Source organism: Leopardus geoffroyi, chromosome B2, assembly GCF_018350155.1.
Source record: "Leopardus geoffroyi isolate Oge1 chromosome B2, O.geoffroyi_Oge1_pat1.0, whole genome shotgun sequence".
In the NCBI taxonomy this organism is placed as follows: Eukaryota; Metazoa; Chordata; class Mammalia; order Carnivora; family Felidae; genus Leopardus; species Leopardus geoffroyi.
Window position 1 is genome coordinate 22,343,767 of NC_059332.1, and position 13,555 is coordinate 22,357,321.

At 35.9% G+C, this 13,555-nt stretch overlaps 1 protein-coding gene across 1 annotated transcript in view; it reads left to right on the forward strand.

The window, feature by feature from the left end:
- Window positions 1–13,555, forward strand: part of F13A1 (coagulation factor XIII A chain) — a 164,415-nt gene that overhangs the window by 56,455 nt on the left and 94,405 nt on the right. Inside the window, exon 5 of the mRNA XM_045497495.1 lies at window positions 12,380–12,498. Within this exon, the coding sequence (XP_045353451.1) occupies window positions 12,380–12,498 (119 nt within the window). The remainder of the gene's footprint in view (window positions 1–12,379; window positions 12,499–13,555) is intronic.

A 13,555-nucleotide genomic window follows, 5' to 3' on the forward strand; every position in this document is an offset into this window, starting at 1 on the left:
TCTGTGTCTCCCTCTCTCTCTGCCCCTCCCCCGTTCGTGCTCTGTCTCTCTCTGTCCCAAAAATAAATAAACGTTGAAAAAAAAATTTAAAGCATATTAAAATTTCTTTAAAAAAGTAAATATAACCCCCCCCCCAAAAAAAAACCAACAACAGAAATCTCCAGAGACAAATGATTAAGTTTTCTTATTTTTGTTAGCCTATCAAACATAGGGAGTGTTTTGGAGTTTCCATGGTGATGTAATTTTTTTTTATCCTAGCTTTGGACAACTATATTTTAAAGTGACAGATCTGAATAAAAACGGGGGAAAGAAAGCACTGCTTTCCACCTTCAATCTTCTTTTAAAATCATAAATAAATTTAAAATTAAAATCAAGGCTTCCCACTTGACTTCCTTGCCTTGCTGTGGATTCATGATTATGCCTTCCGGTTGTGAGGTGAGATTTAATTCACCTGCTGGAAGGAAAAGGGTAGCCTAATCTTGAGCTCAGAACTCCTCCTTATTCATAGTTTGCCATTTAAATTTATAAGTGCCCATCAATAATAACCCAAAGCCCAAAAGTAAATCCTTCGCTTTCTTCTTCTCTCACTCTCTAAGCTCCAGATATCTGTCCCCACCTCTCAATCTTACAGGACAGGACATATTCATTGTGCCACATTCCCAGGCATTCTGTACTGGGGATACAGAGACCTGATGCCTTGGACCCAAGAGTCACAGTCTACCTGGGAGACAGCTTAGTATTCCTGACTTCACTTCTTACCAGCACTATGGTCCTGGGAAAGATACTTTACTTACTCTTCCTTAGTTTCCTCACCTGTAAAATGATGCCTTCCTCTCAGAGACATTATGAGTTTTAATGAGTTCATTGGTTTCTATACCACACTCAGAAAGTTCCTAGCACATGGTAAATACTAAAAACATACATTTTCATTTAATAACTAAATCACAGAATAATCTCCATATGAATGGATGTTAACTACAGCATCCACAGGAAACTGAGCAAACAAGGCTTAATCTAGCTTGTGCTGGGAAGAAAAGGGTGCAGGGACATTTAAAGGAGGAAAAAGTATGGTTATATGATGGTATTTAATAAGAAGAAAAATTGGTACTTGAAAGTTGATCTTAACCTCTTATTAAATAGCTTCACTTAAATGCAACATTTAAAACTAACTTTTTAAAAACTTTCTTAAATGTTTATTTTTGAAAGTGTGAGCAGGAGAGGGGCGGGAGAGGTGGTGGGGGTGGGGGGGGAGGGACAGAGGATCCAAAGCAGGCTCTGCACTGACAGCAGCAAGCCCAAAGTACAGCTTGAACTCACAAACCGCAAGATAATGACCTGAGCCGAAGTTGGATGCTCAAGCAACTTAGCCACCCAGGCACCCCAAACTTAAAAAAAAATTTTTTTAGGTTTCAAAACTAACTCTTTTCTGATGATTAAAGCCTTGTAGAAATTAAAATAATGAAAGCATAAAAGGAACTCAGAGATCTACATATCACAAACACTTTGGTGTATTTCCATGCATTTGATGCATTTTTGAGTGGATTTAATTTTAATTGACAGTTAATTGAATACATTACCCTTTTCAAATATATACATGTAGTCATATATATGGTAAAACATTAACTTTCCTTTTCACCTACTCTCTGATCCTTGAGAACCTCCACAGAAAACCCAACTTTAACTGTGTGTACTGTCTGGATACTTTGCTATAAGTATATATTTCTATAGAGTTTGGATTTTTCTAAAACACAAGTGGAATTGTTTGTGCATGTTACTCTATATTTTACTTCCTTGCATAATATATCTTGGAGAATTTTCTATATCAGTACATACATATTCTTTTTAATAACCATTGGGTGTGGTTGTACCATAATTGATTTGGTCTCCTGCTTACAAATATTTAGATTGCTTCCTATTTTCACTATAGCATACCATGCTGTATTGAATGTTTCACATAGATGTTAAACAAATGTATTTCTGTAGAATAAATACATAGAAATGTCATTGCTTGGTCAAAATCAATTCACATTTTAAATTTGCCTAGATGGAGCGCTTGGGTGGCTCAGTCGGTTAAGCGGCCGACTTCGGCTCAGGTCATGATCTCGCGGTCTGTGAGTTCGAGTCCCGCGTCAGGCTCTGTGCTGACAGCTCAGAGCCTGGAGCCTGTTTCAGATTCTGTGTCTCCCTCTCTCTGACCCTCCCCCATTCATGCTCTGTCTCCCTCTGTCTCAAAAATAAATAAACTTTAAAAAAATTAAAAAAAAATAAATTTGCCTAGATACAGCCAAATTACTCTTTAAAAAGACTGCTGTAGTTTATAATAAAGCCCTAGTACAAGAGAATATCCTTGTCTTCATACCTTCATTGACACCAGGTGTTATCAATTGTTTTAATATTTGCTAATATTATAGGCAAAATATGGTATTACATTGACATCTCATGGTTTATTTCGTATATCTCTAATTATTAGTGAAGTTGAACTTTTTAAAATACATTTATTGATTGAGTATTGCATTTCTGGACCTGTTCATATCTGGGACAATTTAGGTGAGTTAAGGGATGGCAGGAAGAGATGTACATGAATCTTTTAAATCTATCGACAAATTTTCTATTAGTTCGAAAAAAGGTCTTACTGAAATTTTCTTCCCACAGGAATAGCCAGTTGTCAAAATATCATTTATTGATCAGATGTATCATTACCTGTTGATTTTAATGCCATGTTTATCATCTACTAAGATCTAATATACATCTAGCTCTATGCATATGTTTTTCTATTACTGTGTCAAAATCAGTTTTCATTATAACTTTGCTTTAGTAATCATAGTAATGCATAGTAATGCTATATATATATATATGTATATATATGTGTGTATATATATATACACACACACACATACACACACATATATATATATATATATATATATATATATATATATATATAGATATATGACTGTTATATAAGAAAGAACCAGAAAGAGGCACCTGGGTGGCTCAGATGTTTAGCCATCCTACTCTTGGTTTTGGCTCCGGTCATGATCTCATGGTTTATGAGCCCTGCGTGGACCTCCATACTGACAGAGCAGAGCCTGCTTGGGATTCTCATTCTCTCCCTGTCTCTCTGCTCCTCCCCCACTCGTGTACACGCGTGTGCTCTCTCTGTCTCAAAATAAATAAAATCGACTTAGAAGAAAAAAAGATCGCAATAAGTTTTAAATGTAGACCAGAAAATGTCATTGGTCTATAACAACAAGCATTTTCTCTCATGGATCCGGGACTTGTCTGTGGTTGAGCTGGGCTGAACTGGCCAGCTCTGCTTCAGATGAGAATAGCCAGAAAGGTCCCACTCCTCACCACACAGCTATATAGATGTTCTGCTCCATATGTCCCTCATCCTTCTGTGACTAGTGGGCTTGCTAGGACATTTTTTTTCTCATGATGATGGCAGAAATGCAAGAGTGTATGGTCATGTGTGCAAGCACATTTCAAACCCCTGCCTGCATCACTTCGACCAACACCCTTTAGCCAAAGTAACCTCCAAGGTCCAAAGGGGGGTGTTCTAATGGCAGCTGAGTGGCTCAGTCGGCTAAGCGTCTGACTTCAGGTCAGGTCATGATCTCACTGTTCATGGGTTTGAGCCCCACATCAGGGTCGGTGATGACAGCTCAGACCCTGGAGCTTGCTTCAGATTTTGTGTCTTCCTCTCTTTCTGCCCCTCCCCAATACATACTCTGTCTCTCAAAAGTAAATAAATGTTAAAAAAAATTAATATAAATAAATAAATAAATAAATAAATAAATATTTTAAAAAGGGAGATGTTCTACCTTTAGATAGGATGACAGGTTACATGGGAAAGGGCATGGATACCGAAATGGATAAATTAGAGCCAAAGTGAGAAATGTTCCTCAATATTTCTTCATTTTCAACATTTTATTTTTTGACTATTTTTTCACATTGCCTTTTTCGATGAACTTTTAAAATGCGGAATTCTCAAAAAATCTGAGTAGAATTTTCGTTGGGTTTTCATTGACTATATCAACTAATTTGAGTAGAATTTATATCTTTACAATATTGAATCTTTACAGGAATTAGAAACATTTTGAAATTTTTTTCTTATTTATTCAAGTTTTCTTTTATGCCCTCTGGCAAGGTTTATTTTTATTATTAAAGTTTTCAAACAAGCTCAAAAATAGAAAGAATAGTACAGTGAATATCTATTTATATATCTCCCAGATTCAATGATTATCAAGATTTTTCCACATCTTAGGCTATCTCCTGATGTCATGTAACATTTCTGTAGCCCCTGTATTTTCTGTTAAGCAGTTAGCTTGATCTGAGACTCAATCAAATTTGTCTTAAAGAGAAACATTTTCTTTTTGTGGCAGGGGCAGGGGTTGGGAAGGTAGAGCAAGAATACTATTAAGTCATGCTGTATGCTTCTCAGGGCATCCATCCCATCAGGAGATACATAATGATTGGTTGTCACTTTTTTAGTGATATTTAGATTTATCAATAGGATTAGGTTTTGTCAATCTTATCCATCCATTATGAAGTTCCCCACTAGCCATTTAACAAAGCCTAGATTCATTATTTCATTAGCAATTGCAAAAATGGTGATATTCTAATCTTACCATTGCTTCTGCATTTATTAGCATCACTTATTTTGTTGCCTTGAGGTAGTTTTCATATAAGAAGTCTAGATATGTGTCTCTTTCCTTATTTCTAAGTTATCAGAATAATGAGTTGGTTTTTAGCACCCTGCAAAGATAACCAATGAATTTTTTTAAATTACTATAAATTTATGAATATTGAAATTTTTTGTGTTTTAATCCTTTGCAGTGACTTCTTTTTCATATTTGAATTGTCTTCTTTTTGGACAGTGAATGCCCCTTCAAATTTATTTCTGATTCCTTGTCGTGACTCTTAGAATCTTTAATAGCCTCTTTATTTTCTGGTAGGAGGAAGTATTTCAAAATGGTCTTGTACAATTCTTGACCCAGATTTGTTATGAGTCATGTCTCTTAAGGAACCTGGGTACTTTCTAGTAAGGAGAGGGGAGAGAAAAGAATGATACTTAGAGACCATAATCTAGGCTCAAGAGACTCACTGCTTCTGCAATGGTTGTTTCTTCCAGTTCTTTTCAGTGGACAGAAGTTGAAAATGTAGTTTTTAAAGAGAAAATGCATTATGAGCTATTAAGGATATTTTCAACTTAAATTTATTTTTTTATAAATTCCTTTTATTTGATATTTTATTATAATGGAATTCGATTTCTGACTATCATAGTATGCTCTGATTGAAACACTTGATAGTATTGCAGGGACTAGTAGAAATAGAAAAAAAATATCTTAATAATATTTGTTGATGAAAAATCATGGTGAAAGCAAATCTCCAAAAATGTGTTTGAAGGCCATAAAAGAATAAATACAAAAATATGGGAAAAGATAAGCAGTATCTCCCTTCATATATATTTTTTTAATTTTCTTGTTATGTCTTCCTAAAACAGAGATATTTGACAGCAGTTAGAATGTCCACCTTTCAACATTAAAAAAAAATCACACTCCCCAGTGGGTGAACAAAGTGAAGAGTAGTCACCTATAATTTAGCTGAATAAGCCACTTTGGAGTCTTAAGTGAGGAGTTCTTCTAACTCCAGAGTGTGCCATCAACTTGTATCATCATTTTAGTGCAAATACAATTTAATTTTGGTGAAATGAGATTCATCCCCCCCGATAAGATTAGTAACTGCATTCACTGAATTTCTCATTCTTCATTTGTGAACTGTGAGGAAATGAATGGTAGCTAGAGGACCAATGGGATCCCAGCTATAGCAGCAGGTGGAATGATGATGTACTAGGACAAAATTACCTATACTTTGAATTACAAAACTAACAGTGGTTTTAGATTTGCAATTTAATTACAGACCAACTACCTTTCATATGGAACAAATACCAAAAAAAGTTAATTATTACAAAATATTTCAGAAAAAATACATAATCTAATAAAATAAAAGCACTGAAAAATATCTTGCTAGAGCGGGGTCAGCTTGGAAAAGTTATTACCAAAGCTAAATATTTTTCCTTCATACAAACTATACTCAAAAATAGCTTTATGAAACTAATTTCTGGCTTAAAACATCAAAGGATTTCTTAGAAACAAATATCTTAACTGACACGGATGGACAGAGAAGAAACAAAGAAGCCGCCTAACCCCAAAGTTCATACTCTTTAAGACTTCTGAAGTATTAATGCACTGATTTACATCTCTTAATGGAAGAATGTGGTAATCATGGAATGAATCAATGCTAAAGTCATTTTCAAATGAAAAACAAAACAAATTAAACCTGATGCAATCCGACCAAACACGTGTCAATATATAGTTTCAAGATTATTTTACAAAACACCTGCATTTACACAGTAGGCTCCAGGCAGCATTTTCAGACAAGTTCTTTGGCTTTATCCTTGACATGATTAAGTTACACTTTTAAAAGAATTATTTAATAATTTTATGTATTAAATTTCTTTATTCAATACATTTTTCTTTCTCTGGAGTCAAAAAAAAAAGACTGTGCATATAAGATTGAGAGAGGATGCACAAGCAGATAGGGAACTTCTAGAAATGGATGGCACTGGGAGGGTCAGCAAGCATGTGAACCTCACTCAGTTATGATGCTTTCCAAGGATGAGTCAGTCTTGTAGCCATTTTACAAAGATTTTAAGGAAAAATTTCTTTTTGAAGTCAGATTTTTTTTAATGCTTTCATTCTTATTCAAAATCGGTCCAGCTCTTAGTCTGCAACAGCAGGAGTTATGATACCCATTTCTGGAGGCTGCAGTACCATCAGAGCATGCCTGTAAGTCACTAAAAAAAAAAAAAGAGAGAGAAAAAGAAAAGAATGCCCTTCCCTCCAGATTAAAAAAAAATTAATAAAACAATTGAGGAAAGATAGCACTAAATCTAAAATGATTTGCAAAAGAATACTAGGTAAGAAGTGGCTTGAAATTAAAATATGAGGTTTCAAATTCCATTTCTTTGATTTTACTTATGTATTTTTTCTCTTATCCTGCAAACCTTGGCTTCTAATGCCATTAACATGATTGCTTATATCATATTCATTTCAAAATAACAATATCAATATTATCAGTAACAACATGGTTACTAAAACAGTTTACTTTCTCTTTTTTTTATTTGTTTATTTTACAGTTTTTCTTGTCTTTATGTTATATTCTACGGCAGATATATAGTAAAATTACTCTGTTTTAAAGTAACTTGAGGGGTGCCTGGATGGCTCAGTCAGTTAAGCATCTGACTCTTGATTTCAGCTCAGGTCCATGATCTCAAGGTTCATGAATTCAAGCTGTGCCTAGGGCTCTGTGTTGACAGTGCAGAGCCTACTTGGGATTCTCTCGCCCTCCTTCCCCTCTCTCTATCTCTGCCCCTTCTCTGCTCACTTGTGTGCACTTTCTCTCTCAAAATAATTTTTTTTTAAATAAAGTAACTTGAAACATGGGGCACCTGGGTGGCTTCACTGGGTTTAGTGTCCAACTCTTGATTTCAGCTCAGGTCGTGATCTCACCCTGGGGAGATTGAGCCCCAAGTTATGGGGCTCTGCACTGGGCATGAAGCCTTATTAAGATTCTCCCTCTGCCCCTCCCCAACTCATGCACAAATGCCCACTCTCTTTTGTGCTATCTTGCTCACTCTCTCTCTCAAAAAAATACATAAATAGGGGCACCTGGGTGGCTCAGTTGGTTAAGCATCCTACTTCAGCTCAGGTCATGGTCTTGCAGACCATGAGGTCGAGGCTTGCAGCAGGCTCTGTGCTGACAGCTCAGAGCCTGGAGCCTGCTTTGGATTCTGTGTCTCCTCTTTCTGCCCTTCCCCCACTCACACTCTGCCTCTCTCTTTCTCTCTCAAAAATAAATAAATAAATAATTAATTAATTAAAAAATAAAACCAAAGTAACTTGAAATAGTTCTCTTTTTCAAAGCCACTAATCTATTAGAGTCATATTCATTTGTTTCATTTTGGCTTCATTTATTTAGAAACTGCTTTGTCTTTTATTTCTATTTAGTTTTGTTTTATAACTTTACAAAACATTTACATAACCTCAGAGTCAAATTACAAAACAATAAAGATACTTCAGAAAGAAAGTCTAACTCCCAACCCTCCCTCCTACACTTTAGATAATAACTTTGTTAATTTTTGGCTTATCTCTACATTTAAAAATGTAAGTACATATGTGTATTTATATAAATATGTATCTACCTACTTACCTATTTATCTCCCTTCTTTCTTAGATAAAAAGTAGTAACCTATATACATATTTTTCCACTTTTTTAATCTAACAAGATTTCCTAGATATCCCTCTGTAGTAGTATATAGAGATCTTCCCAATGCCTTACTATAGTTGCCCATTACCTGGATGATCAAACTTCATCCAACCATTTTTTATTCCAGGAATTCCCCAATTCTTCTGGAGATGGTATTCTTTCTTGCTCCTACCTCTAATACTGTAAAATATATGGAACAAAATATATACATATTCTATGCACCTTATCATACTTTCTTATATACTGCATACATATTTTTGTGTACACACACACACACACACACAGATATAGATAGATATAGATATATAGATATACAGATATATATATGTATATATATATATATATATATAGAGAGAGAGAGAGAGAGAGGGAGAGGAAAGTATGATAAGAGGCATGGAAGACATCGGGAAAATTTAATATCTGCCTAAAAGTCACTTTATTATAAGAAAATGCAGAAAAATAAAAAGAATAAAATAGTCAAAGATAAAAGGGAAAGAAATTCCCAAAGCTGAAGAAAGACTTACATTGTCAAACTATAAAGGATCATAGTGCATCAAACCTGGTAAATGAAAAAAAAAAAAAAAAAAAAGACCCACACCTAGATGCAAACTGTTTAAATGTCAAAAGTTCAAAGAAAAATCCAAACTTTAAAGTCAAGTTAAAAAATATTATCTGGGGGCGCCTGGGTGGCGCTGTCGGTTAAGCGTCCGACTTCAGCCAGGTCATGATCTCACGGTCCGTGAGTTCGAGCCCCGCGTCAGGCTCTGGGCTGACGCTCAGAGCCTGGAGCCTGTTTCCGATTCTGTGTCTCCCTCTCTCTCTGCCCCTCCCCCGTTCATGCTCTGTCTCTCTCTCTCTCTGTCCCAAAAATAAATAAAACGTTGAAAAAAAAAAATTTAAAAAAAAAAATATTATCTGTAGAAGAATGAAAATAGATTGAAATTATATTTTTTGTGGATAAAAATTTATTTGTAAACCTTTGCAGTCCTTGGGTTACTACTCAGTTAAAATTGCTTTTATACATTTGTTTTCTATGTGCATTTTCTCTTCTGTGAACGGGTTTTCCTTTTGCTGACTTTAAATGCACTTTATGACTTTCTCATCAATTTATTGAAATTCTTTACATATAAGGAAAATATGCTAACATTTTCTGTTGTTGGACATATTTCTCTAGTTTTTTATGTACTTTAAATTTTATTGTATCTGAAATTCAAGTTTTATATTTATATTAAAAAACCACATTAGTTATTTCCTTTTTTACCTTTTCTATTATATTTGTTTGTATAAAACTTTTTCATCTAGAGACCAAATATTCAATTTATTTTTTTCTTTTTTTAAGTTTTTATTTACTTATTGTTTAATAATTTAAATTTTTATTTTAAATTTCCTATGCATTCTATTTTTTAATTCAGATTTTAAATTAATTTTCAATTTATTTTGATGTACAGAAAATTTACCTTTCCCACACAGCCAATTTTCTCAGCTGAATTTAATAAAGACTCCAGTCATCTTCTTTGATTTATAATATTTTCTTTACCACATATTAATTTCATAGAAACATGCATATAGTAACATCTATTTCTAAGCTCTCTATTTTGACCCATTAATCTATTTTTATATCAATCGCTTAAATTACAGTGGCTCTATAATACAATCCAGTTTCTAATAGCTTATAGGACAAGGCCATAAACATCTCATATTGTATTGACATGTTAAAAAAGCATTCCCAAATGGCACTTCTAGACCTCAGTGATCTTAAGAGATTTCGATCTCAATAATAGGCATTTGAAACCCATCTGACTACAATGTTATCATTACAATGGTCCCAACAGTTAAACCACTATCATAAAAGAATGAAAACAAACGTGGCCTTTACTTTTCAGGATGTTTTGATTGCATCTGGTGGAGGACTTCCCATGTAAATGATCATTGCCCCTTCAAGCACACCCTCATGTTATTTTCCTTTAAAAATGTTCTTTTGTGCCTCTCTACTCAGAAAGAGTGACCTCAGACTCCATTGGCACTCCTTTATGTACTGTCCCTGGTTTGTTCCACTGGGAAATGAAGCTCTCATTTCAGTTTAGGGGCCTTTGCCTAATTGGAGATTGCTGTAAAACCATGGCATTCTGCCTCCAGGCCTGGGAAGGCCTGTGTGAAGCATCAGAGCTCACATCTGCCAGGGTGGAGGGAAGCCCGTAGCACATTTGTCATGTGACTCTGATTGTTCTGGAAACATGAAATGGCTTTGGGATGAATGAGCCATTGATACATATGGGATGAATTTCATATAACTAGCCTGAGTGAAAGAAGCCAGAACCCCCAAAAAGTAGACACTGGATTCTTTTTGTATAAAATCTTAGGAAATGCAAGTGAATTTACAATGACCAAAAGCATATTCGGGGTTCTCTGGCAGGAGTGGTAGGTCAGAGAGAGAATCCAGAGGGCAGGATTACAAAGGGACATAAGGACATTTTATGGTGATGGGTGTGTCTACTATTTCGATTGTGAAATTGTACACTTTAAATGTGTGCAGTTTATGGGATATTAGTATCCACATAAATATGTGTGTGTGTGTGTGTGTGTGTGCATATTTGTTTACAGTTGCATGAAACCAGGCAAATAGTAGGCAAAAGGGAGAAGAAAGAAAGAGGAAGGTAGAACAAAGTACTGGAGATAAGACAAGAACAAGGATTCTCCAAAGAATCAAGCAAAGTTATAATGTAGCCCAGAATGGGGATCTAAGCTGGTTGGACTGAACAGTGCTTTGCAAACCTTAATGTATAGGAAAATCCCCTACAGGTGTTGTTACTGTGCAGATTCTGATTTAGTAGGTCTTGAGCTGGGGCCTGAGACTGGATTTCTCATGAACTTCCAGGTGCCACTGATGCCACTGGTCTTTCAACAATTTTTTTGATAACAAAGGGCTAGAGCATTTGTTTTCAGTTTGGGTTGCATGTCAGAATCACTGATGCGTGAAATTAATTAATTAATTAATTAAATAATAAAAAAAAAAAAAAAACACCTGATGCCTGGATCTCCCCTACCCCCAGAGATTCTGATTTAATTAATTTAGAGTTCTAAGAAGAATCAGAAGTTTTTGAATCTACCCAGATGATTCTAATGTGCAGCCAAGTTGACAGCCACTCCAAAGAGAGTGGTAAAAGTCTTATCATGGAATGAGGAGGAAAGAGTCCCCAAAAGGTAATAGGGGTGGCAGGTATGACCTGGGCTAGAGAAACATAAGTCATGTCCCCAATCAGAATCAAACATGCCCCTGTTCCAGACATGCAAATTGACTTCAGTGTAACTTATGTCTGTATTGTCCTGCCTTTATTAATGATGCTTTTGACGCCTTCATACCTGGCCTGGGAATAAGTACCAGGCTGATTACTAAGTATGCAGGTGGGGAGCATGGCCTTTCTGAGATTATAGCCACAGGGAAGAAAAGTCCTTGTGATGGAAGAAGCTGACTCAGCAGGCCAGTCAGGCATACACACTTACCAACACATTCACAAAGGATTGTTCATTGATAGGAGATGACCCCCAGCCTGCCTCCTCCTGTCAGTGATGGGCCACACACACCAGGCATGACAGACCATGCTGTATTCTAATATGCCCCAGACTTGTTTTAAAAATCATTTCAGTTCGGCTAGTTTTCTATTAACGTTAATAGCTTGGAAATTATTCTTCGCTCTGTTATAGATTCATATCTGCATCATGGAATTTTGATTCTGAAACTACTGATGTCCCAGAATCCTAAAAATGTTTAATGAGACATGTCAATTTAATTGTGCTGCTTGGAACTTAAAGCCAGAGTTTGTCAGCATTTTGCTGACAAATGCCATCCTTTACATGCTGATCTCGGCCACTGATTAGGTTCACCATTGCTGAAATTACATATTGGGAAATGAGCTCTCTTTAGTGGAAACAAAAGACATTTTTTTTTTCATTTAGTTGATTAAATTGCAGTTTAGGACCAGAACACACTTACAAGTCTACAAAAACAGTCTGGTTTGGTAATTGTCATTATGTTTAAATTCTGACACAGAGGATGCTGTGTATCTGGATGATGATAAAGAAAGAGAAGAGTATGTCCTGAATGACATCGGGGTTATATTTTATGGAGACTTCAATGATATCAAGACTAGAAGCTGGAGCTATGGTCAGGTGAGGCATTTACAATTTGTCACTGTCAAGGACATTTTTCCTCGATACTTTTTTGTCACATGTTTCACTGCAAAGCACCATATGTGGATATTAGACATGCACAATTTCCTGCTTTTCAGGATCTGAGGCTCCAAGCAGCCTAGGAGCAGAGACTTACAAAGGCAACTGCATAATTTAGCCACTGCAATCACGTCTCTTCAGGTATTACAACATTCCAGAGATCAGAGATTCTATGGATAACATGGCATTCTAGTGAGAAATGCTTGTCATCCAGTACAGAGAAGTCTCATTAGCTCAGACATCATTCTTCAACATCAAATGGACTAAAGTTCTCTTTTTCTTATAAGGAAAAGTGTTTTGATAATGATAACTGCAAGGTGTGTGCTCAACTCAAAGAAATCACCTTTTTTAAATGTTAGTATAAGATACTAGAAAATTAGAATTAGAAAAGACGGTTACCATTTCATCAAAGGAGGGCCCACTGGACTTTTGCCTTGAGACATTTTATCAACTGCCATCTCACATGACTGCCTGGATATAAAATAGCAAATGATATTCCATTTTAGATATTCAATAATTCAAACTATTTCAGCTTGGTATCTTTAACAGTGGAACAAGTGACTGATATTTCTACCATATTACCATAAATGAATGCACTGTCCTGTGGTTCAGCAAAGGTTCCTCCTTAGCAACATGAGAAAAGGTGAATGTGTTATTTAGTAGAGAGTTTTGGCTGAGCTGATGGGAATTGTGCACCATTGTTCTGGGTATCTAGGGGGCACATTTTATGGAACCCGGCCTCAGCAGGTCCCATGATACTTTCTTGGCTTCTCATGTCTTCTTTTGACTTCCATGTGGGCTCCCCTTGCATCCCCTACCCCTGCTCCAGCTTGGCCACTGGGACCTGTGTCATCACTAGTTCTTGCCTTGTCTGCCTGACTTTATGTCCCGCTCATTCACCCGGACTCCTGAGAAATCACATGCCCACCTGCATTTCTGATGTCCTGCCAAGAGGATCATCTGTGTGTTCTTCTGCTTTTGCAGCCCACCTTGCTCC